Raw genomic sequence first — 25,933 nt, forward strand, 5'->3', positions numbered from 1 at the left:
TTTTCCAGGCACGTTCCGGCTGTCAAGTGATAAAACAAATGTGTAGTGAGTTTGGACTGAAACTAATGGTGACGTTGTTAGCTTTATCTTCATGTGAAGTTCACAGTTTGATTTTCAATTGCAACGGCATAACTCGAAGGGGCAGAAAGCTGTAAAACAAAACGTGAACAATCATGATAGGGCACAGTGTTCATCCAGCAAAGGGTGGCTCTGTCAGGGTCCACCAGCTGGGTGCAAGGTACACAGGGCCAGGAAGCAGTGGCGTTTCTTTCCTCCAAGGATCCGTGCTTTTCCTTCAAACTGGGAGTACTTCTGGGCACAGGACACTCCAGTGGGCTGAGAACATGCCGGGAAGAGGGATGAGTAGAAATCAGCCTACTCCCATGTGTCCCAGCTCAGCTGAAGTGTGCTAGAAAGGCTGCATCACAGGCAGTTAGCACTCTTGCCACCTACCTTCCTCCTGGGCAGTCCCTTCCAGCCACATGGCCACTCTGGAGAATACATCCTCATTAGACCTAGCAGCGTGTTTGTCTAGTGGTGTCAGCTACTTGAGCTGTCTCTTCTCCATGACTCCTGTTTGTACTTTCTAGCAGCTGGAAGCACAATAATCAAAACATGGGTAGAGTGATATATAAAAGCTTATTTTTTTTGACTGAATGATGATCTAATAACTTACCATTCCTCATGCCTCATGCATCCAAGATGTTTTTCCAGACGAAGCCTGGGAAACATGAATCTTTGTGAAACTAGTCTATGTTGCTCCTTAGTTGGTCAGCATGCATTACTCAAATAAAAGTATTCCAACTGAAACCACAAGTTTTCCTGAAAATTACAAAATGAATGGAATTACACCAGCATAAACTCTGCTCTTTGTAAATCTATGCTATAATTTAGTGAGAAAAGAGTTTATCTTGGAATTAAGAAAATGGTGTTAAAGCAGTATAAATCTGTGTTAGTGATGACTGGGTTTCCTTTCTTAGTTTTGTGAAATCCTTTTCTACTTTCACACAGGTTATACTTATTCAGAATGGCACCTGGATATGGAATTGTCAGAAATCTTTTTCTTCTTGAAAATACATTTATGCTTATTCCTCTTATTTCCTTTTTCAAGGAAAAGAACTATTGTTGATATAATCCTTGGTGCACATGATCCATGTCCTACTATGTTCCCCTGTTATAAGAATCAATTTTAGAAGCCATAAAATAAATCTTTGATAAAGCAAAAAGGCTGTGCTGATTTTCATGCTGTACCTGAACAACTGTGTCTGCTATAACTTTGCTACTTTTCTACACTACTTGCAAGCAGCATGAAAAGTTCTATTCACCAAAATAGATGAGGAATAATGAAATAGCAGTGATTGATAGAAAAAAATAGTCTGTGTCTTGCATCTTAAACAGTCACTGCAGTTTTGCCAAGTGCCCATAACAAGGACAAATTGTCCTTCTTTCTCAGTAATTAAAAAGACTTAAGTTTCTTCCACTGATGAGACTCCATGTTAGGGTATGACAAAACAAGGGAGGTACCGTCACATCCAGCTGCTATGGGTCAGTATCTCTTTCTTGCATGCGCTCCTCTAAGCAATGCTATGGCCTCTCCTCCTCACTTGAGTGCATGCAGTGGAAGCAGACCAGGGACCAGCCCAGTGTGCTGCATCTGGGAAAGGGCTTACAGGGTGAGAGGGAGCCCACACAGTAGCACTCACAATGGAGGTGGTGCAAATCCTGCTATGAAGGCAGCATCAACAGGATGATATGAACATTACTTCTTCAGTGTGTGAGGCTCAGCATGCGTGCTTGGGCATTGCTCCTCCTAACACCTGTTATGGCAAATGATTTTCCAGGGCAACAAGCATACCAGGTGAAAAGATGAAGGCAGTATGGTGTTATGTAGCTTGACTAGCCACAAGTCCTCTCCTAGTCTATATAAGAATTACAGCCTTATAGCTTGGCTATTTAAGCTGTTCACTGAGTAGAGAATTATCCTGATCCATAAAGTATCCATACTTCTGCGCCAGTTCTCTAGCAACAAGGACAAGCAGCTGACATATACTCCCACAAAAACACATGGGTAATGTATAATACTGTCAGAAGGAACAAAGACCTTTTCTTTTTTCTATTGCAGATAAGTCATGATGCATAGGAGGGCAAGAGACTGGGGGAGGGTTAGAGAGAACAATGCATTAGTGCTTTAGGCGTGAATGTTTAGAAATTCAGGAAACTCCAGAATTGCTAAGGGTAGATATTTGTTCCATTCTTCATTGTATTAGTCATTTGGTTTAGCACTCTGACTAGCATGACTGAAACAAGCACTGGAGTCATCTGCAAAAGCAAAACCAAGAATGAGGTCTGCGTTCCCTTGACATGGCGTTGTTCAGCTATCACATAGTCTGGAGTCTGACACATGTCTGCTTCATGCAGCATCCAAGTCCAACTGGGCAGCATTGCTCAGCACTTGCCTCTGCACAATGACGCCATTAGTTCCTACCTGGTCCGATGATAACCTCTCGGTACTATGATTCCTTTTTATTTCTTCAGCTCAGACAAACCAATTATAACCAACACTCACAGAGTCCAGGAAAACAGCCTGGAGTAAGTAATAATAAGGAATATCTTAATAATAAATCAAATAATTTAATCAGTCTCTAAGGTGTTGCGAAGAGTTGCATCTCTACTTGTTTGTCCTGTGAAAGCTACAGCACTGAGGCTATGTAGCCTTAGTTAGGGATACCTGAATCCCTTGAGGCTGAAGTCATCCATCCCCATCTAGGGTGGTTCTTGCTGAAGACTTTTAAACCAACAAGGTCAATTTGGTGTCCCTATCTTCCTCTCTTTCTGACATATTGAGAGGGTGTCTTCTTTCACTGTGTTTTTGCTTGGTGCTTTTTCTTGGTACTCACTACTTGTAGATACAGACTGATAATACTTAAAAAAATTTACAGCTCTCTTCCTCATTTATGGGGGGTTTAAGATCTGATGGAGGTTTTATATTGCTTGGTCTCCATTTTGAGTATATTTAAAATATTTTTCACTCCTGGTCATATACGCCGATTGCTAACCACTGGGCAGAGAGGTGGCTTGCTCAGTGCCTGAGTTCTCAGCAAGTTCCCGTGTACCAGGCGCTTCTGCACAGTGCTTTGCTCCACTCCAAATGCCTGCACAGTGGAGCCTCTGAAAGATACACTTCCCAAAGCCACAGCTGAGAAATAATTCCAGTTTTGGCTCACTAATAACCCAATTGCCCTGACACTACAATACATTGCTAGCCTGTTAGAAACCCAGCACTTTCATGTGATATCTTAATCAGTTAGATCTGCAACTGAACTCCAGACTACAAATTTATAGCCAAAGGCAACAACCATATCATGGCTGTAAATCAACTTTTGTGTGTGTTTGTGCATATTATAGCATTATTATTGTTGTTTTTTTTTTTAAAGAAAAGCATTACAGAGCCAAAATCAGTATGATCATTTAGCAGGAGGGACTACACATTAAGTTCAAAGAACAGTTTTGCATTATCTGATTCTAATAGAGCTATTAACAGAGCCTAATCTAACCTGTCATTTCAAGAGCTATAGGGAAAACAAATTGCCGTTGACAGGGGAAGGGTTTGGACCAGTATGCAGCCTGTCCTCTCTTGACATCCTACTCAGCAAATTCCTTACAGACTTCCTCCTGATGTCAGTAAAACTGACATAAAGGTTATTTCATGAAATCTTGTGTGTATTGCTAACTTGTGAAAACCAAAGGACCTATGCCCAGAAAAACAATACAGACCTAAGTAAATAATCGTAGCATTTGTCTTTTGTGCTTAAAGCTTAACAAATGAGTGAAACAGAAGAGAAGCTAAAGTGTTTCCATGCCAAGTACCAATGCTGTGAGCACATATTGAAATAAGTAGCCAATAAATGTCGAAATCAAGGCAACTGATCATATAAAGACTTCTTATTTGACTGGAGACTGTTTCCAGTTTAATATGCAGTATGGTGAGGGGTGGGGGAAAACCAAAACCAACAACCAAAACCAACAGTAGATTTAAATATTAAATGCTAAAGTCATTATAAATCATACCAGCTATTTCTTCAGAGAACACAATCCCTTCCACAGATCAGGAATGCTGTAAGAGATATAGACTTGATCAGTGCAGACAGCAGAGGTCATTTGTTACCAATGTTAGACTGGCAGTGTCCCCAGAATAGATTTTGGAACTCTGGTGAAACAACAGATAGGCAAGGTTTGGGGATTTTGGTATTTACATACTGAAATGATTTCATGCAACCGGTCAGAAACTTTTCTTCTTTATTACAATGCCATCAGAAATACAGATGAATGTCCAAAATGATAATGCTAAGCACTCCTTTCCAGCACACAGTATTTCAGCCAAGATCACTGGTATGTTCTGGCTAGTTCACGCTGCTCTAATTAAAACTCAGTCATCCTTACAGCTGTTTTGTATTCCTAGAGCACTGCACAACAGCTGGATCATGCCGTTGATTTTGGCCCTTAAAATCCTTGGAAATTACTGTGTGAATAGCAAAACTTTGTCCCTTTCTGTCATTATTTAAGCTTGAGTTCACCTGCATCTCTGGCTTCAGCACACACCACCTTTGCATTTGGATAGCATGTTGGAAAAGTATCAACATCACAACTGAAGACAGAGTAGGTGTTGGTGTTACACTGATTTTGGCAGGCTTTTATGCAAAGAAAGGCTGTCAGGGGCAATGTCCCTGAGAGTGGCAGGCTGTCTGTCACACTCCCAGTGATGTAAGACTTGATGCAAAATAAACCTACAAGTTCTAAAGAAATGTTTTAAAAGGCCAAGTTTGACTTCCTTCAGTGACAATAATATTCTAATTTGCTAGTGGATGCAAAACTCCAGATGAATCGGCTAGGCTGCTCTGCTGCTGTAGGAACAAATTTTTTAAAAATAAATTTGCATCTCTCCTTTATAGACCGACATTGATTTACATCAAGTGAAAACACACTTTAAATATGAATTCCGTATTTCTCTGTTAGCGTGCTTATAAACCTACAGTCAACTACTCAGCCTTTACATGGCTTCATGGATTGTTATCTCAGCTCCCACGGGGACAGATGGATAGATGGATCAAAGTGGCTGTCTTGAGTTACGATGTAGCAGAGTGACACACCACCTTTGGTGTAGTCTAGCATTTCCAGCTAAGTACATCTGTTTGATTATACAATGCTTGAGGTGGATGATATGTCTCAACTAGTCATGAGTTAAGTTTATTGTGCACCTTTGGGTCTAACAGTTGTGTCGTCTTACTACAGAGAAATTGCTAATGCAGCATGTTACAAAGCAGAATACACTGTCATGTAATAATCTGTTTTCAACTGGAAACATATGTAAGAAAGACAGTTTGCAGTACTTATTCTTAGAACATGTAGGATGTTCTAGAGCCATGAAGCCATTCACCATAAACCATGAAAAACACGTTTGGTTTAGAGATGAGAGTGGCTGGAGGCTGTGACCCACAGAGACTCAGAAGGAAACACTTAGAAAATAGAGACAGATTGAATCCCGAGTGCTCTATCCTGAAAGGAAGCATGGTTGGAAAGTTTAAAACCCATTAAAGCTAAACAAATTGAAAAGCCCTATCTGAAAGGAAACATAGTGCAATGTTTATTTTTCCATTACAAACCTGAGACCTAAAAGATTTCCTGAGGTTTGCAGGTATTGTTCATGCTTATAATGGAAATCTGTTTTTAGAAAGCATAATTCATGTGTTTAATCCAAACTGCTTGATGAAAAACATACTGCATAAGCATTCAGGAAGTTAAAGGCCATTGTATACCTGTATCACGTATTGTTTGGATAGGAGCAGACCTACAATGCAAGGAATCTCATCATGAAACTCACTCACTTGAAAACATAAGGTCTAGTTCTCTCCCCATTTATACTGCTGGATGAATTCCACTGAATTAATGAAGTTAAGACATGAGTAACCAATAATAATAAAAAGACAATCTTCCTGCTGAGTGTGAAACTACCAAAATGCAAGGCTAATGTGAGCAAGAGATTTATAACAGTGGCCTGAGTCAAATAAGTAGCAAGCCGTAGCAGGCCCAGTGTAACATTATCCAAGCTGATTAGACAATGTATTTTAGGTTTTACCCTGTCACTAGTGAATTGCTGGTCTGAGATTCTTATCAGCAAAATGTGTGATGTTAGTGATGTTGAGAAGCATCTGTTTGACTAATGAACAAACTGCAAACTAAATCCAGAGATGAATTTAAATATAAGAGGAAAGATTTGGGAGCAGAAGAATATTATTCATTAAATCTACTGATGGAGAAACTGGGCAAGTTTCATACACAGCTTTCTTCAGTCTGTTTGCTCAAATTGTAGTTGATCTAAAGCAAGATAATACTCTCTGCAGATCCTGCTTTCTAGTATTAGACTATCTTGGGTAAACTGGATTTAAGTAAAAAGTTAAGGTACTAAAATATATGGTCATATACAAAAGTAAATTGAAGTAAGGAAAGAGTAAATTCATGATAATTTCCCTTGTCTGTTATACAAGTAATTTCAAATAGCATGAAGAATATCTGATTTGTAGGAGACCAATTTACCTTTTGCATCTCAGTTTGGCCCTGAATCAAGCCTAAATTCACTATTGCCTTTGTATTGTTTACAACAAATATCTTTTGTCATAATTTACAAATTATGATTGTTAGATCATGTTAGATTGCAAATAACAATCTACAGTTAAACACTAAATATAATTATAAAGACCTACTTCATCTTCAAAGAAAGGTGACAAAAAACAATAGCAACATGACAGGGTAGCAATATACGGCCATGTATAAATGTACCTGAGTGTCCTATGCACATCTGTTTGATGATGGTAAGTAATGAAATACACACTGATGAACCCATCCTGTCTTCTGTGCCATTGCTAGTCAGTGACACAGGATGAGACCTTACAGGGTAAATTGGATTTTAAGGGCTAGCAAACTCTCTGGCAAATTTGCATGGTCAAGGGGAAATAAAGGAGAGAGATATTCACATGAGAAGACAAGAGACAGGCAAATTAAGCTAATTTTAGTGGAATGTGTTCTGTGGATAACAACTTGAGAAGGGCTGATGGGTAAGAAAGAGAAGAACTTGAAAAGATTTGAAGATAAAGGCAAGTGGGTTAATTTGATATTCCTGAATGGCATTCAGCAGAAGGAATAAGAGAAGACTTGTTTGATGAGGATGGCACACAGGAAGGATGATTCTCACAGTTTTGTGTGACACCAAGGCTATGTTACTTGTAAACTAAACAGAGCCAGGGCCCTCATTCTGTCACCTGGGGTCAAATAGCACAATCCAGCCATGCTCATACTGCTAAACTCTCTTCCAGAACAGGGTGACTGCATCTGTACCTGGTTTGAGTTATTTCCTGAATTGTGCCCAGGAATTATTTGGGAGAGTGGTAGTTTCCCTGGACCAGAAGTGTGCCACAGAGTGTGCCATAAATTTAGCAATACTGTAGGTCAAGTGCCAGAGCTTGGGAACATTTGCTGTCATTGTTTAATTTCCTATGATAGACATAGTCTAAGAGTGTGGTGTAGATGCTTAAGAGATGTGAGCATTCAGTAACCATGACCTGACATTTTTGAGAAACCCTGAATCTTCTGGAAGGACTGTGGTGATCCTCTTAGCAGTTTCAGTCTCTCTATGCTCATTTTTCAAACTTCTTTTGAACTTTCCTTTATGACACTTACTGTCTAATAATCTCATGCAGTATTTAGCTTAAGATGGAGTTTAACACTTGGTTTACTCTCTATTCCTCATTTTTCTTGGTTACTTGGAATAAAACCATTGCTTTACTCAGAGAAACTACCAAGTGACCTTTTTCATCAAGCATTGTCACTCCATTCTTGTAGAAAATTTATACTCAAGGGGTACACTTTTCTAAAATTTAATTAAATTCCTGTCTCTCAAACAAACCTCATGTTAAAATAAGATCTGCTTAACAACCTGCTTTGTTTTGTAGTGATGAATTGTGAATGATCAAAATGTTGACTGAAACAAAGGAAACACTAGCAAATGATCTTTATAATTTTCCTGCATCACTTTTAACATTTAAGCTCATATCAGCATCTTGGCATGCTGAAAAAGATGGTTACCCTTACTTTGCAACTCTCTTAAGTTTACAATTAATGCCCTGGATTCTCTGGCTGCCACACACAGAGTTGTTGAAATGGCTGAGCTTTCTGCCTCTGTCTTTTGAGCATGACAGAGTTTTCCAGTTTTTAGAAGACTGTTCTTCCAAAAGGCAGTATTTTCACTGCGTCTTTCTGTAAGTAATTTAGTTTATAAAGGCATCTCTATGTTTGTTTCTTTCTAGGTAGGGATGAGATCTCGAAACCAAGGTGGAGAAAGCTCATCTAATGGGCACTTCTCCAGTTCCAAGCCTGTCATCAGCCATGCAGAGAATGAAAAACTTCAGGAGGATGCCAAGAAAAAGAACAAACCTCATCGGAAGGAAGATGAAGTCATGGTTTCAGCAACTGTCAAACGGCACTCAAAATCACCTGGACCTACTGAACGAAAGAACAAGAAGTCCATAGAGCTTTCTAAAGAGGACTTGATAAAACTCCTCAGTATAATGGAAGGAGAATTGCAGGTAAAGTAAACATATTTTAAACTGTATTTTCTTGGTACTTATTATTTTTAGGTTGTCCAAAAAGCACAGGGCTCAGCTGACAGGGACATGCATATTTAAGGCAAAGGACCATAGAACAGTTATAGTTTTAAGTACTGCTTTATTTAACATTTCTATATGCAGCCACCAGAGCCAAAGAAATGCCCATCAGAGCTGATTAAGAAAGGGGAATCTGGAAGGGTTAAACACTTAAAGAGAGGCAGAAAACAACCACAGGGGAATCATTTTCATGTCCCTCAGGGATCAGTGTTGGGACTGGTCTTGTTCAACATCTTTGTTGGTGACATGGACAGTGAGATTGAGTGCGCCCTCAGCAAATGTGCCAATGACACCAAGCTGTGTGGTTCGGTTGATACGCTGGAGGGAAGGGATGCCATCCAGAGGGACCTCGACACGCTTGTGAGGTGGGCTGATGCCAACCTCATGAAGTTCAACCATGCCAAGTGCAAGGTCCTACACCTGGGTCGGAGCAATCCCAGGCACAGCTACAGGCTGAGCAGAGAAGAGATTCAGAGAGGCCCTGCGGAGAAGGACTTGGGGGTGTTGGTCGATGAGAAAATGAATATGAGCCAGCTTCAGTGTGCGCTCGCAGCCCAGACAGCGAACCGTATCCTGGGCTGCATCAAAAGGAGCATGACCAGCAGGTCGAAGGAGGTGATCCTGCCCCTCTACTCTGCTCTCGTGAGACCTCACCTGGAGTATTGTGTGCAGTTCTGGTGTCCTCAACATATAAACGACATGGAACTGTTGGAACAAGTCCAGAGGAGGGCCACGAGGATGATCAGGGGACTGGAGCACCTCCCGTATGAAGACAGGCTGAGGAAGTTGGGGCTGTTCAGCCTGGAGAAGAGAAGGCTGCGTGAAGACCTCATAGCAGCCTTCCAGTACCTGAAGGGGGCCTATAAGGATGCTGGGGAGGGAGTCTTCGTCAGGGACTGTAGTGACAGAACAAGGGGTAGTGGGTTAAAACTTAAACAGGGGAAGTTTAGATTGGATATAAGGAGGAAATTCTTTCCTGTTAGGGTGGTGACACACTGGAATAGGTTGCCCAAGGAAATTGTGAGTGCTCCATCCCTGGCAGTGTTCAAGGCCAGGTTGGACGAAGACTTGGGTGAGATGGTTTAGTGTGAGGTGTCTCTGCCCATGGCAGGGGGGTTGGAACTAGATGATCTTAAGGTCCTTTCTAACCCTAACTATTCTATAATTCTACGATTTCAGCGGTGGGGGAAAGACAAGCAAATATGGTGAGTGTAATTACAATCATTAATGCAAATATTCAAGAGACAGAACTTCAAGTCACCAATTCTGAAAAAGGTCTTAAGATGGTCCCTGGACTTTCTGCATATACAGGGTTCAGTTAGAGCTCTGCCTCCAGCATCTGGCCTCCAGCACTCTCCACATTCCCTTCCTTGCAAAGACAAATTAGTATTGTTTCTTGTACTTGTTACTGTCTTATCTGATTACAAGAAGCAACTCTTTTGTTAATTTCTTTGTTAGATGAGTCAACTGAGTTGCACCATTACCACAAGTCTGAGATTTCATCTCATTAAGAATCATTAAGTATCACTCTTCCTGTGCATAATTCACCTTCAGTTTGTCAGAAAGTACTTTCAAGTTTCATTAAATGTGCATTCAAGCTAAATAACTTTTTTTCATAAAGGCAGAAGACAGTTGTTTTGCAGTGAAAAACTGCAGGAAAAAGGAAGAATTATTGAACGCAATTTTGAAAAGAAAGGAAAAAAAAATTATCATTACAAAACAGTATCCATTTTTATAGTGCTTCATTTGGCTTTATACAAAACCCTGCATATATCATTTCCTGAAAGATGGAGTTAGCTTGCAGCTTCAGTGGTGAATAGAGCCAAACCTCATTAGAAATTTATCATGCTCATGTAGTTTAGAAAGATTTACCCTGAAGTCACGTTTGTGATCTGGAATGGGGAGGTGAAGAAAATCCCTAACGTTTCCTGGGTGGCAATAAATGTGCTCTTTATTCTTATCTCTGAGTAATTCTCCTGTTCGATACACTGAAATGTGACTATTTACCGCAGTCTTTGGGGGGGGGGGGGGGGGGAGTTACACAATGTATAAAATCTGCCCGTGTTCTCATTATCCCTATGGGAATGATGAGGATAGCTGCCATCTGCACTGTAATGTGGGCTGAAACTCCTCACCAAGATGATACTTTTCTGGGACAATACTCTAGGGATATTCATACAGACAGACCCACAGAGTATGTCAGGCATGTCTAAAGCTTCCCAGAATCACAGGAGGATTATAAAGACAACCATGCTGGTAGCCATAGAGTATGTCTGTTCTGCTCCTTACTACCAGGCAGGGAAGAGAATCATTATTCTTTTTAATCCCTATGAGCTTATAATTCCACTTCAAAAAAACCCATTTTAGTTATTTGCCTGGTACCTATGTTGAACCGTTACTGAAGCAAGCAAGCTATGGCACTTTGGCTTGAGATGAGAGCCTGGCTTTGTCACTACAAAGATGAGCCAAGGAAGACTCCAGCCAAAGCAAATACTCTGATATTACCTCCTGGCTGTCACAGTGACCTAATGCATTGAGTCATTTCATGGCTTTTCATTTTCAGATCAGTTTGGACATTTCTGGTGCCTGGCTGGCATTTTGTTGGACTGACAAATCTGTCTGTGGGTTTATCTTGAAGCCGTTTCAATACTGGCAAGGCAAATATTATATAGGCATATGTAAGAAGACTTTGTTTTGAGAATAACAGCAGGCTGTACCTGTAGGGAGTTCCAATATTTTTTGAAATTGAAAAAAAGGTAAAATATCATGACTGTTTACTCAGCAGCAATGAACAGGGGGAATCTTATGCCTGCATTACCAAATGCAGAGCAAGATGACGCTGCCTTGTAAACCCCAACCAGTAAGCTCAGTCACAGGAAGCAACTTGGTCATGACAACCACAGCATTAGCAGGGTAAACTAATAATGTATACATATGCTTTGTGTGCTTAGTTCACTGACGACATAGCAAAGATAGGCCTGTGCCACATTGCTGTTGATATCAATTCTGAGTCCGTCCTTTGGGGCTTTTTGAACCTGAATGTGCCAGTTAACCATAGAGACATGCCCTGGCAGCAATATTTATATCTTCTTTTTTTTTTTACTTTTCTTTATTTGGGGGATTTTTTTTATTATAATGACCTCAGGTAGCTTGCCTGTGCTTTAGCTTTTAAGGCCAAGTTGGACTCGGCCCTGCCTGTCATCAGATTTCCTGGCAGAGCCCCATGCACTTACTGAATATAGAGAAGGAAAGGTTTTCATAAATGGCTGAGGTCACCGTAGCCTAAGCCTTATTTTGTAAGAAAACAAAAAGGGAGAAAAAGTATACAGAAGCTGTGGCGATGAAAATGGATCCCAATATACATGGCAGGAGAGCTCTTAAGCACAACCTCTCTGAAAGAGAGTGGGAAACAAATGAACTGATGACAGGGATTGATTTTAAAGACCTTATAGCTCAGTAGAGTGTCTTTTCACTTGTGAGAGCTCACTGCTCATATAAAAAACCAATGATTACATGGTCTTTAAACACAAATTAAATTTATAGGGACTAAAAATCCATGAAGGGTTTCTTCCTATACCTGGGGGGAAAAATCTAATTTTTTAAATACTGCAAAACTGATTTGAAAAGAAAACCTCAAACACCAGTAGAATACATTGGATGTGAAGGCATGGCATTAATTTTCCTGTTTTTTTACAGTGATTTCAGTCAATTCAGTGTGAGTATTATTAATTACAGAGCAATACAGGCATTGTGGATCTTTACAATGATGATATGAACCTACCTGTTGTTCACAGATTTTTGTCCATTGACCTATGGCTTTGTCCTGGCACGAATATATTCCCTGTGCACTTTCTGAGCAGCAGCCATTAATCACCAGCAATATCAACACTGATTTTCAACATTTCCTGGTTAGGGGCTGAAAAGAAACTGAAGAGCAGTATTCTTACATGTTTACCATTCACTCTTCTATTGCATGTATGGAAAAAAATTGCTACAATAATGAAAACAGATTTATGAAGTCAGCATCCCACTACAAATCATTGGGGTTTCCAAGAAAAATGAGTTCTCACACAAAGTGTCAGAACTATAGCTCCCCAGGAAGAATGTCTCCCCTTGCCTGGCACCATGCACCCCATGGCCCAGCAAGGTGTGCTCCCACTATATCCTGGTCTTAGCTTGAAGCTAACTCTTCTTATCATGTCCAGTTTGATTTGGTCTCTCTGATGAGGTTGCTTGTGAAAAGATCCTTCCAGGACTGCCAGCCTGGGGCTAGTAGTTTAATTGCATTTGTGCCACTGACTACCAAACTGCAGGTTGCACTGGTGATTTCATCTGCTGCAGGAGGGGTTGTTGTAGGGCAGGTACAGGGGGCTGGTTGCTGGTGTCTGAAACGGGACAATCATGGGGGAAAGAGCTCTCTCATCCAGAGCCAGGAGGAGCTCACCTTCGGATGGGCTGTAAGACTTTCACTTGACTTGGGTGTATCAGGGAAGGGTTAGCAGAGGTGAGTGAGGTCTGTGTGTTTTGTTCTATCTGGTAAAGTCCTTCTGAAACACTTAGATAACAGTGGCTGTACATCCTGCCATGAAAGAAATCCTCTCTCTCAGCAAACTCAGTTACCAGGTATCCACATGGGTATAGGTGATATACTACCCATTGCATTCTAACATTTCTAAAAGTATTTTAGTATTTTACCATCTGTCTTTCTATCAGAAGACTAAGTTTGGTAAACATAAAGGAAAGGAAAATTCTCTACTATTTCCATTTTTCTGCTTTCCTCTTTTTTTCCTTTTTATACAGCTACATATTTTATTAATACATTTTATTCTATAGTCATTCTATTATATTATTTTTCTTAATATCTAACTTTCCCTCTTCCTTTAGCTTTCCTCTGTCCTTCTTTATTTCTCTGTTTGTGACCTTTTTCCTTATTCTTTTTTTACTTCCAAACTCCGGCTTTCGTTATCCTCATACTGCAGATGCATTGACTGAACCATATTTCTGAGAATCCTGAACATAAAATTGTAGAGGATCTGCTGTAAATCAAGTCCCAGCAGCAAATTCTTTAGGCAACCACTTAATTTAACCTTTGTCATTAATTTATCAAGCTGTGTTTTAAGATTAGGTGGCTTGTTTACCTTGCAACTCTTATTGGAAAACAGTTCCAGAACTGAAAAATTTAGAAATTAAAAGAGACATTTTGCTAAATGTTAGTGCAATTGTAATTATGTTGAGCGAAACCTTTATGACATTGTGCTATACACCAATCATACTTCAAAAAGCCTACTTCTCTTCCTACTGTTTAATGCCTGATATATTTGTAGACAGCAGTCTTGCACCCTCTGAGCCTTTGTGGTGCTGTGCTAGCCATGCCACATCCTTTTAATTTCTTCTAGCAAAGTAGGCTTTCCATGTCTTCATCACCCTTTGATCACCACCAGTTACACCCTGGGTTTATCTATCTTAATGCCTGTGGCTGGAACTGCACGCAGTACAGTAGGAGAGAGCTCACTGGTGCCTTGTATGTTGGGTTCAAAGTTTCCCTTTCTCTGCTGACATGGCTTTACTTGGCCTTCCAATCACTTGTCAGATTTCTATAAGTCGGAGAGTTTGACTCTGTAGCTGAGGCTGTGATGTGTTTTTCTATCTCTCTTTGTCCTCTTGCTGCAATGTCTAAACTTTCATGTAATGCCTTAAACTGCCCTTGTTTCAAACTTGACTTCCTGAGACGTTGAAACAAGATTGTGATAGCCGCCTAGGAATTGCTTGGTTAAAAACACCATATAAAACCCTGTATTTTTTTCTTCAGTGCCTTTCTTGATACTCTTGTATGGATATTATTAAATACTGAGCTGCCTGAAAGCTCAGGCAAGGAATATGGGTTAGATAAGTGGGTGGAAAGAGAATGTGTTTCTTTTGGGTATATTAATGTATAATTGTAATATAGTAATAGAATCATAGAATCATAGAATAGTTAGGGCTGGAAAGGACCTTAAGATCATCTAGTTCCAACCCCCCTGCCATGGGCAGGGGCACCTCACACTAAACCATCCCACCCAAGGCTTCATCCAACCTGGCCTTGAACACTGCCAGGGATGGAGCACTCACAATTTCCTTGGGCAACCTATTCCAGTGTGTCACCACCCTAACAGGAAAGAATTTCCTCCTTATATCCAATCTAAACTTCCCCTGTTTAAGTTTTAACCCACTACCCCTTGTCCTATCACTACAGTCCCTAATGAAGAGTCCCTCCCCAGCATCCCTATAGGCCCCCTTCAGGTACTGGAAGGCTGATATGAGGTCCCCACGCAGCCTTCTCTTCTCCAGGCTGAACAGCCCCAACTTCTCAGCCTATCTTCATACGGGAAGTGCTCCAGTCCCCTGATCATCCTCGTGGCCCTCCTCTGGACTTGTTCCAACAGTTCCATGTCCTTTTTATGTTGAGGACACCAGAACTGCACACAATACTCCAGGTGAGGTCTCACGAGAGCAGAGTAGAGAGGCACAGTCACCTCCTTCGACCTGCTGGTCACACTCCTTTTGATGCAGCCCAGGATACGGTTGGCTTTCTGGGCTGTGAGCGCACACTGAAGCCGGCTCATGCTCATTTTCTCATCGACCAGCACCCTCAAGCCCTTCTCCGCAGGGCTGCTGTGAATCTCTTCTCTGCCCAACCTGTAGCTGTGCCTGGGATTGCTCCGACCCAGGTGTAGGACCTTGCACCTGGCATGGTTGAACTTCATAAGGTTGGCATCAGCCCACCTCACAAGCATGTCGAGGTCCCTCTGGATGGCATCCCTTCCCTCCAGCGTTATCAACCGAACCACACAGCTTGGTGTCATCGGCAAACTTGCTGAGAGCGCACTCAATCCCACTGTCCAAAGAAGAGAAAGTTTCGACTAGATGCCTTGGCACCTGAGGAAAGAGTACATAACAGAGTGAAGAGAAAGAGTTTTCAGATGGTCATTAGCAAAATCTCAGTTTGAGAAGCTGAAGAGGAGACAGAGTGAAAGGCATTGGTAAAGCCAGAGAACAGTGCATGTAAAGCAGCTTTGCTAAGTGTTTATAACTGTAAAGTCTTGTTAATTAGATTAAAATGGTTTCGAATTTTCTGAGCATATCATACAGATGAAATTCAAATTCCCTGAGAGAAAAATCTTGGCATGTACAGAGCTAAAGGAAAGAAGAGAGGATAGGGTTAATGTGAGGAGGGAGAGGTGACTTAAGGAGAATGGAATGAGAAGAAAGAGGTTGGGCAATAGAAGAAAAAGAATGCAAGAAAAAGGGGAATACAACAGGGATAAAGGGAGCCAAGACAGAGACATAGAAAAGGGATATAGAAAAGTCAAGACAGTGAAGAGAAGGATGGCGTCCACACTGTAGCAAAGTGAAAGCCTAAAAAGTCCCTAAAAATGTCTGGCATATCAGTACAATGAATTAAAACTTTCTCTCGCCTCTGACTGAACCCTTGGTTTTTGCTTTTTTCTGGTGAAGCAAGCTTTTGCAGGACAAAAAAAAAATGAAGATAGGATAGACTTCAGACCACAAATGCCCTCTTTTATTTTCACTGAATAATTTATATCCAGAGCTGAATTTTGTCCAGAATAGTATGGGGTTTTTTTCTGTAACTTGCAATCCTTGCTATGCAAAGTGTAGGAGATACTATGGGAGGTAAGCAGGGCTTGTCTAGCTAGCCCCAGAATCATGAATTTTAAAACAGAGCCCTGCTGTTTTATGGGAGAGAAAAAAAAATAGGAAAAAAAAAGATATGGTAGTATATTGAAATGTAGTTAAATTGTGCTATTCTGGCAATTTCCTGATCCCTCTGAAATTAAGGGCAGAGGTACTATCAGTGATAGCAATGATAACCATCTCTTTGGTAACAAAATTGCTTTAGAATTATGTTTTTCAAAGTAATTATCCTCAATAAAATATCACCGTCACTGGACAGCTGTAGGCGGAAAACCTCTTTCACAAAGGCATTTTAAAATCCTGCTCTGTTAATGCGTGAGCTGTACCTAACAGAACTATATCTATCATGCTATTTAGGCTTGGAGGGTCAAATTGAGGAACAATTGGCTGATGTCTCAGACCCATTGAACATCTTGTCTAGAGAGGAAGGAAGAGTATGAGCAACTTGGGTTTTTTTCCCCAGAATTCTTGGTCTGCTGTCCAAAACAGAACAGTAAGGATTACCTCCTAAAAACTTTCGTGTCTTTAACTGATTCTCCTTTGCAAAATTTTTAAATAATTTAATTAACTGATGTAATTCGACTCTTTTTTAAAAATTATGATTTACTTAATAGAAATCGTGTACTCAGAGCAACACTAATGAGCAAGCTTGTGTCTTTTCTCATTTTCTTGAGAGAAAGCTCACTCTGTGGGAGAGGACATGGCCAAGCCTTTTGTAATGCTAAATGCTAGATGCAGGGACTCTCTGGCTTTAAAATATCTGGGATTCTTGGGAAAGCTTGCAATGAGCATATGTCTTATGTGTCATAATGCTGCCCAGTGCTCTGAGTCACCGGTTGTTAATTTAATACTGCAGTTGTAGCTGACTCTGGTTTTATTAACTTTGCTGTCCCAGTTGAATATTTATTAAGTTTGTGTCTCCTGTTCTCCAACTGAGGATCAAATAAGCTCTTGAGAGCAAAATAGATTATTTTCCATCCAAAATGAGCTTCAATAAAAGCAAATATAAGTATTTATATAATAACTGTGTGAGCATGGCTATCTGAGAATGTCTTGTTTCTAGGGTTAAAGGCTCCACCTATTGGTTGACTAAAATGAGAGAAATGTAGCATTTTCACAGAGAAAAGTGCTGGCCCTACTGAACATCCCGTGTCTTGCCACATCTTCATGAAGTTGCTGTAGACTTCAGTGTACAATTTTGCATGATGTCCAAAATAAAATGAGCTCAGTGACTTACTTCTTAGGGCTGTGCACATGCAGCACTCAAAATGATACACTGCTGAGAATAAAGGGCAGTCCTTTCCTAAGACAGGAATGGTTTGTATTTTGCAAGTCTTTCTTATCCTGGAAAGGATTGTTTTTCTTTGCAAAAAAATCAGCATAAATTCTTCCATGGCAGCAAAATGAGTGGAACTGACTAACCCAAGTACAGTTGCATGGTAACTTCCAGGCATTTGTCACTTTCAAGTATAAACAAGTCAGAAACAGATGTATTGATGCGGTCAGCTTCATAATGAAAACCCGTTTCCCCAGTATTGGTTCAGGCAGTCTTAGCATTTCAGGCAAAATGGCATTTTGATGGGCTTCAGAGTCATTCTAGGAATGAAATGGGAGGATGGAGAGAGGGGAGAATGTCCAAGCGGGGTAGAGGATGGAAAGGGGAAGGACAGACACAGGGGAGGATCAGGGGGATTTTGAAGACATTGGAGGCTATGAAGGCATCATGGGCACTGCCAGGAGCTCTTATGCTGCACCTTTTGTGGCCCACCCTCTCTATGTCACTTCACTCTAAGAGTTTGAGCCACTTCCCTCGTTTCCTCTGGCAACTCCTCTGTTCAAGTAATTTGCTACGCTGGTGACTGCTTGCTGTAGCGCAGTCCTACTGTTCTTGCCCATTCATCAGTCATCAGAAACTTGAATGCACATCCATGTACCACAAAGCACTGAAAAACAGCTTGTTGAAGTCAACAAAATATTTGCACAAGGAAAAGTTGTGTATACAGTTTATTATACATGTATACACACTTATGTCTGTTAGTATCCCACTCTGAGTTATTCTTATGTCTCCACAGAGGAGGCAGAAGGATTTCCTCTGAACATCATCATCCTGACAGCTATGGCCCCACTGGCACCATCTTGTCTCTTGTTCCATCCTGCTCCACGCATCCTCATTCCTGCCAGAAGGGACCTAGGTCACAACAGAAAAAAAAATACCTTAGCTGGTTTATTCCTCTTGGAGAGGTAGTGCTTACACCAGCAGCCTCAAGTGCCTCCCTGAAGTTCAGGTCAGAGCCTCTAATTTCAGATGCTTAAATTCCTTATACAGCCAATGAAGCACTTTGAAAGAGCAATTTAGACAACCTGAGTTACGTGTTTAGCAAAGATACTTTTTAGTTTCCAATGGATTTCAACAAATTGAATGATAGCATAGAAGTACATAAATGTGGAGGAAATAAAGGAATGTAATGAATGGAGGGAAATGATAGGAGAACAACGGCATTGATATCAGAGTGCTATATTTTTCGTAATATTCATCACATTAGCACCTAGATCTTATATACGCTTATGAATTAAATCTCACAGCATTCCTGTGAAGTATTATTTCCATTATGAAATGGAAACTGGAGTATGGTAAGGTTAATTTTATGCATGAAGCACGGGAATGAGGTCCATGGATCTCTTGAGTTTCAGTCCAGACTGGTTAACACAGATTGTATGATTGCAGCACTGAACTGCAAACATAGTCATTCCTGTGCTGTTGTTAATGATTCATCTTGTTCAGGTGTCCAAGAAGGTGTTTTAACAGATGTTCCTTCCTCTCCTTGCTGACTAGTTGGATCAATCTGTGGTCTCTGCTTGTTGGCAGGCTCCGGGTCAGGTGCAGTCTGTTATTATACTGTAATGTTGACTGAGATGTTTGCCATATGACTGGATATGGCAAACCCAAACCAATGGGTTTAGCCATTGTGATGCGTCGCTGAACCATGTAGAACATATCCCAACATGCAGATTCATGTGCATAACTGACAGGGACCCCTCATAATGGTCTCTCTGTGCTGACTGGATCATGGCACTATAATTCTGTATGTTGCAGTAGCTGCCCCATGGTTCAATAGTATCGAGCAAAGCACACTTTCAGTGTGAAAGGACAAGACAGGATACCCCAGACCCTAAAAATTCTGGAAACATCAAGCAGTGTGGAGTTAATACTTCTTGGGGGCCTTGCCATGGGAATTTTCTGGCTATGGCCCAGACTACAGATAATTAATTATGTCAGTGAAAGACTCTGGTGGCCTGTTTTCTTCAGAAAAAAGTGACATCATCCATGGAGCTCTCTGGCAATAAAGCAGAACAAAGCTGTGTGGGCAGGAAATAACAGACAGATGTCTTCTAGTGCTCATTTGATCTGTTTTGAAGCTTGCTGTAAGAAGTAATACATTGCTCAGTGCTGCTTCTCCTCAGCTCTGCAGTCTTTAGGGTGGACTTTTTTAAACAGAAAAGTCCAAACTAACTTCGGATGTAGCTCTTTTGGAGCTACTTCAGAGTGTTTGTGTGGTGGATGAGCTGGTCTATCATGTGTGTCTCCTCCAGTGTTGATTTTAGAAGGACTTTCTATGTTATCAATGTAAGATAATGCACAACAAAGTGAAATATACTGTATAGGTCCAAAATCTTCATACAAGGCCAGAAAGTTCTACCCGGTGTAGAGAAGATAGAACAATTCTGTTTCATTTCCCCAGGGTCGTGAGGGAATACTTACATTTCTGGATATATTTCACTAAACTTTGGTATAAAACAAAACAAAACCAAACCCACTGATGGTCACTTTTCATCACTGAAGGCACCTCCTTACCTCCAAATTAAATCATGTACATATGCCTCAGTCTAGAAATGCTAAAAGAAATTCATGTAAGTAAACTCCACAGTTTCAAGTATTAGGAAACTAAGCTAAGATGAAAGGCAAGAAAGAATTTTGCTGTTTCTCTTCCTTGAAAGAAAAGCTATGTATACGTGTCATAAGCCAGCATTTTGCATAGCTAGAATAACTGAGTGATATAAACAAGGCTACTTCAGATATCTGGTGTAGGAGAGAAAAATATTTCTTGAGGTTTTAGCAAAAAGGACCCTTGTACATGCTCTATGCACTGGAGCATCTAACTTCCCAGCTTCAAAGCAGGCTTTGTACACAGAGTGCATCTGAGCTGGAAGATAAATTACTAACCAATCCTCAAATATAGGGATAGCTTGAGGAATGAGGCCTTTAACAAAAGAGTCATCCCAGTAGGCAGGGGTAATTTTATTGTTTTCTCTATTCATATTCATAGTATCAAGACACAAAATGAAGAAGGTGCACTTTCCTTTTAATTGTTTGAATTCCTTCCTAAAGTAAGAAAGGAAGTCACTGGGTTTAGATAGGGATTAGTGGATTAGTGTTAAGAAAGTTTTGCAGATACAGGTTTTTGAGTACACTTGCCTGAAGAGGCTTTCTTCATTAAAGCGAACTAAGTGAATGCACAATATTCACTTTCTGAGGTGTCTAATGGGAATTTTCAGAAATAAGCCTATTTCTGCCCTGCAGTGACACAGCATGAGCTTGTTCTGGATTGTGCAGTGTGAGAACATCCTTCTGATCCCCCACAGAAGGATGCCTTGAGTGTGATGTTTCTTAGCTCTAGGTGAAATGTTTGTAAAGTCTACTGGAATTTAGGAAATCAGCCACTGGTAAGACCACAACACTACATGGAGAACCTGTGACATTATCTAGTTTCTCATGCAGTACAGAGCAGCTGTTGCACTATAAATAACCTGAACTGTGTGCAATGCAAGTAACAACAACGCAAGTAGAAGTAAAGGTTCTTCACTGTGGTTTGATAGTTATTTCTTGCCATTAATCACTGGCAAGAAAAATAAGACTTCATAAACATTAAATCTCCATTATGTGCAGACATCACAAAGTGTCATGATAACTGAAAAATAAATAGTCAAAAGCTGGGAATACCAGATCTTCCAAATATTACGTGTATTCCTTGTAAATACCTCTCCTGCTCCCAAATTTTCAAAACTTTTTCTATCAATTAAGGGGAATGTCATCATGTTATTGAGATATTTAGATTGCTCTGAAGTAGTTAGATATATTGTAGGTGGCTCCAAACATGAAGCTATGAAGGAAATAATTACTGGTAGCCAATTTTGAGAGAGGCACAGTGAATCTGTGGGAAGGCGACTTACAAACAAAATTCAGAACAGCATAGAAGATGTGCTGGCAAAGGATCTTGAGGTGGGTTTCACCCTCAGCTGACAGTGATTACTTTGACTCCATTCATCCCATCTTGAATACCACTGAATTTTTTTCCGATTTACTAGATGCCTTATATGAAACGAGTTTGATCAGCTCAGTCCCATTTCCCAGGTGACAAATTGCCTGTGGCAAAAATCCCCTGTTTAGTGGCTGCTGAATTTTGCTAGCAGTCTCATGGGAGAGGCCAAAGACTGTGGGAATGGGGAGAGAAGGCTGTAGTAAATTGGCAGGGCAGGGCACGAGGAGGAAGCACGTCCAAATGCCGGGCTTGTGTAACAGTCTTCCCATTGACCAAGAATTTGGTTGCTAGGCTGCCAGTTCTCTTTTACAAGCAGCAGAGTCATGCTATTGTTTCCTAAATGGTTTCAATTTTATGCAGGGACCTCTTTACATCCTTTCTATATAATTTAAATATTTTACTAGGCACACAGTAAAGCAAGATTTGGAACTCAGAACCCTGTTCTGCTCAAGCTAGCGAGGAAAAGAAAGCCCTTCTCTTTTATTCTTCCAGAAAGTGTTTCAGGGTAGTCCTGTAAAGAGTGGAATCACATCAGCCTTCCAGCTGGGCAGCTAGCATGCTCTCCTGAGGGAAGGGGGGCATCATCTCTTATTCCCCAGGTAGAAACATAGACCCCAGCATCTTAAAAAAGTGCACTAATCAGTAAGTACTAGAAAGGAGGAAAAGAAGAGTGGCCAAAGATGTGTGGGACTGCAGTGCCCCACAGCACTTTAGCCCCTCCATGGACATACTCAGGATGTGAGGTCATCAGCCTTTAGATTTTGGCACCTCCAGTAAGTATAAAACAAGGCTCAGATACAGTCCAACTTCGCAGTTCTCCTATTAGCAGGGAGAGCTGAAGGAGTTAACTGAGTACAGTGTCCACTTCTAGTCCCCACAGTTCAACAGAGATGCAGACAAGCTGGAGAAGGTCCAAAGGAAGGACATGAAGATGATCAAAAGGCTGCAGAACCTATCTCATGAGGAAAGACTGAAGGAATTAGCCCTTTTCTCCCTGGAAGAGAGAAGGTTTGGGGGGGATCTTATTCATACTTAAAGGGCAGCTACAAAGGATAGGGGTTCTCTCTCCACAAGGTGCAACATGGAGAAGACAAAGGGCAATGGCTATAGGTCGCACTAGGAGAGGTTTCTCTTAAAAAAAGAAATATTTTTTTTGCAGTGAGAACAATCACTGCAACACCCTTCCCCACGGATGTGGTAGAGTCCCCATCATTTGAAGTTTTCAAGATGCAATTGGACATGGTGTTAGATGATCTCATCTAGGCTTCCCTTCCCATGAAACGTTGGACCAGATGATCTTCTGAGGTCTCTTCCAACCTGAGCTGTTCTATAGTTCTATGATATTGATGAACAGGGAGTCTCTAAACAGGCTTTGTTCCTGGAGAATATGAGCGTGGAAAAATACCTCTCAACATATGTGGCCTTCTGTGTTTCTTGCCTTAAGAGTATTACTAGGAGGTAGTGTGGCCTCTTCATTAATATTTTGTCCTGGCTCCTACTGTTTAGAGAATCAACTAGTTGGGGACACTTTATTCACAGAAAAGTATGTTTATTTTCAAGAATCCACAATCTGAGTAGTAGAGAGTCAGCTTGAAGTCTTCTGTAGGAAAATTTAAGTAATGAAAAAACAATAGAAATAAATATATGCATTTACTAAATTCTGTATCTTGACTTTAAAGAGCTTCTCTGACTAATTGCAGTCTTTTGGACTTACGCAAATAAGTTTCATTGTGTTACAAGCTGTTGCAATATGTGGTCTACTCATGCTTGAATACTCTCCCTTGTCAGAGCATCAACAAAACAAGACAAAAAGGACTTGAGAGATGACTTTCCTGTGCCAAACACCATGTTCCCTCTACCAGAACAGCTAACAACTTTGATCTGGGATTTATGTACAAGTTTACTTCCAATTTGAAATCTCTTCCTTGTGTTTGTCTCCTAGTTTATGACTTATGCCAAAAAACATTGTGTTTCGAGACAAGGGAGGCACCTACAATAGTGTCCATCAGAAACAGCTTGCCAGTATGGTTCCTTCTTCTTAGCTAGGACCTCTCACTTTGAGTCTCTCGTACCTCTATCAAGGTATGTGTGTAGCCCAAGTGTTCCTCTACAGGATTATTCTGATTGTTTTCTGACAATGGTCTGTATCCCACAGTCTGATATAGTGATAGTTGCTCACCCTACATTGAATGAGAACATTTCAACATGAGTTCTCTTCTAGCTGTTGAAGTGGAAAATTAATCATTTGGAGAAAACATGAAAGCACAAGTTATACAGGCCTGCTGTTTCAGCTCCTTCCCTCTGTATTGTCCTGAAGAGTTTCAGAGAGGATAACTTGAGTTTGCAAATCCCAAGGCTGATGGGAGTTCAGGATGTCACCTGAGCCCCTCTCTGACCTAGGCTGGCTGAGCTTCAGAATCTTCCTGTGCTGGGGCTTGTTGCTGACCAATAAAAGCAAATTTGTCTCTAGTTTATTGTTAGCATGAGGCCCTCTTTTTGCTTCAATGCTTCCTAGCTACCTGAGTGTCTGTTTGTTAGTTTGCCTTTCACAAACTGTTATCATAAATCCATTGAAACAAGAGTACTTGGTGCATTAGCTGTCACCCTTGTAAAGGTAATGATAGGAGCCAGGGTCAAGCCAAGAAAAGGCAGAAGGCACCTTGCCATGCTAACATGATCCAGATCCCAAGTGCCTGCAGGGCATGGGGTGCCCAAGAAGGGGCATGTGAGTTGGGATCTGCCTGTGCTCTGGGGATGGTGCCACCCAGGCTGTCCCTGGGCTGAGTACCCTCCCCTGGGGCTGCAGTGAGGGGTTTTCAGGGCTGACAGCTGTGCCCTGTCCCCTGGAGTTACCTGGGTCACTGCTTTCTTTTAGAGATGAAGCAATGAACAGAGTTTCCTTCAAAGTTCTGAACAGAACCTGGGCACTTTTTTTCCTGCTTGGGGTGCCAGTTCCTGCTTTCAGCATCACTCACTCCCCTGGATCAACTACTGCTGCTTCCTGGGACACTCAAACCTACATTCCAGAAACCTTTCTTAGCTGACAAGTTATAAGCTGTTTCAGGGACTCTCATTCTCTCCTGCTAAAGTTGCTACATTTTAATCATCAATGATTAAAGACTAAGAGGCTGGAAGTAATCATGGCAGTGCACAACTAAACAGGGGTTGGGGCGGTCACTGGGAAGCGACGCGTTTGGTTCCTCTGTCAGCTATTACTGCATTAAATAACCATTGCAGGGATGAGAGTCCAGATCTTTTACTCTCTCGAGCCAGTGTTAAATCACGCATCCCGAGCTGTCTCTGCTGTCTCTGCCTGGCCCTGTCAATGTTTAATTATGCCATCTGGGGTCTGGCAGGCCCAGATTTGACAGGAGAGACTGAACATATCCTCCCCTCCCAGATAACCTAGTGTCCAAGGTATGCCTGTCCTGAAGGAAAGGGGTACGTGGGGCCAGGAGCTTTCTGTGCTAAGGACCAAAATGAATCAAGGTTTCAGAAGGCTTGTTTGAGGCCCTTGGTGCAGAGGGTAGAAGGGGGCTGCCCCCTCATCTTACTGGTTTTTGGCGCTCCTTTGCACATGGTGCATTGTGTACTCCTTTGAGGTACACAGTGGGACACTAAATTCATCCATTGGGGCAGGATGCAGATATGGCCCCAAAACTGTCTGTTCCTAAAAGGACTTAAGACAATGTGTCATAAAATCTGGGTATTTATAAATTCCCCCCGAACTATCATACTGTCCTGTTAGGCTTTTTAAGGGCTTTTTCTTCAATATAGAAGCATTAGCCTCATAGTAACAAAGACACTATATTAACTGTTATTTTTACAGGGATGTAAAAAATGATATATTCCTGAACCTCTCTAAAACTTTCCTAAAATAACACTATTTCTATACTGAGAGTGGCGTATTCCCAGGACATGATGTAGCGAGGTGTACATGCTTTTTTGGCACTCTTTGGGACTATCTCACATAATTCACTTGTAGTTTTGACATGCATGAATGATGCACCTTTCCCACGCTCATGTTGAAACAACATTAATGTCATTCCAGCGTGTATTTTGCATCTTGCACACATGCGCAAAGCTTTTATTTAAGGCTGGAAAATGTTGTACAGAGTAAGCCCCTGCAGCTAGCTTTTTATAATAGGGCTAGCTCGACTGGATGGCATGGTCTTTGTCTCAAGTTCAGATTTTTTATTTGCATGTTGC

General features: G+C 41.1%; 1 protein-coding gene across 5 annotated transcripts in view; it reads left to right on the forward strand.

The window, feature by feature from the left end:
- The window catches only part of FILIP1 (filamin A interacting protein 1), a 110,908-nt gene that overhangs the window by 39,682 nt on the left and 45,293 nt on the right, over positions 1-25,933 (forward strand). For all 5 annotated transcript variants that reach the window (XM_065681404.1, XM_065681399.1, XM_065681400.1 and 2 more), the window contains one exon: positions 8,358-8,636. In XM_065681404.1, the coding sequence (XP_065537476.1) occupies positions 8,364-8,636 (273 nt within the window). In that variant the 5' untranslated portion in view covers positions 8,358-8,363. The remainder of the gene's footprint in view (positions 1-8,357; positions 8,637-25,933) is intronic.

The sequence above is a fragment of the Lathamus discolor genome, chromosome 5, assembly GCF_037157495.1.
Source record: "Lathamus discolor isolate bLatDis1 chromosome 5, bLatDis1.hap1, whole genome shotgun sequence".
Classification (NCBI taxonomy): Eukaryota; Metazoa; Chordata; class Aves; order Psittaciformes; family Psittacidae; genus Lathamus; species Lathamus discolor.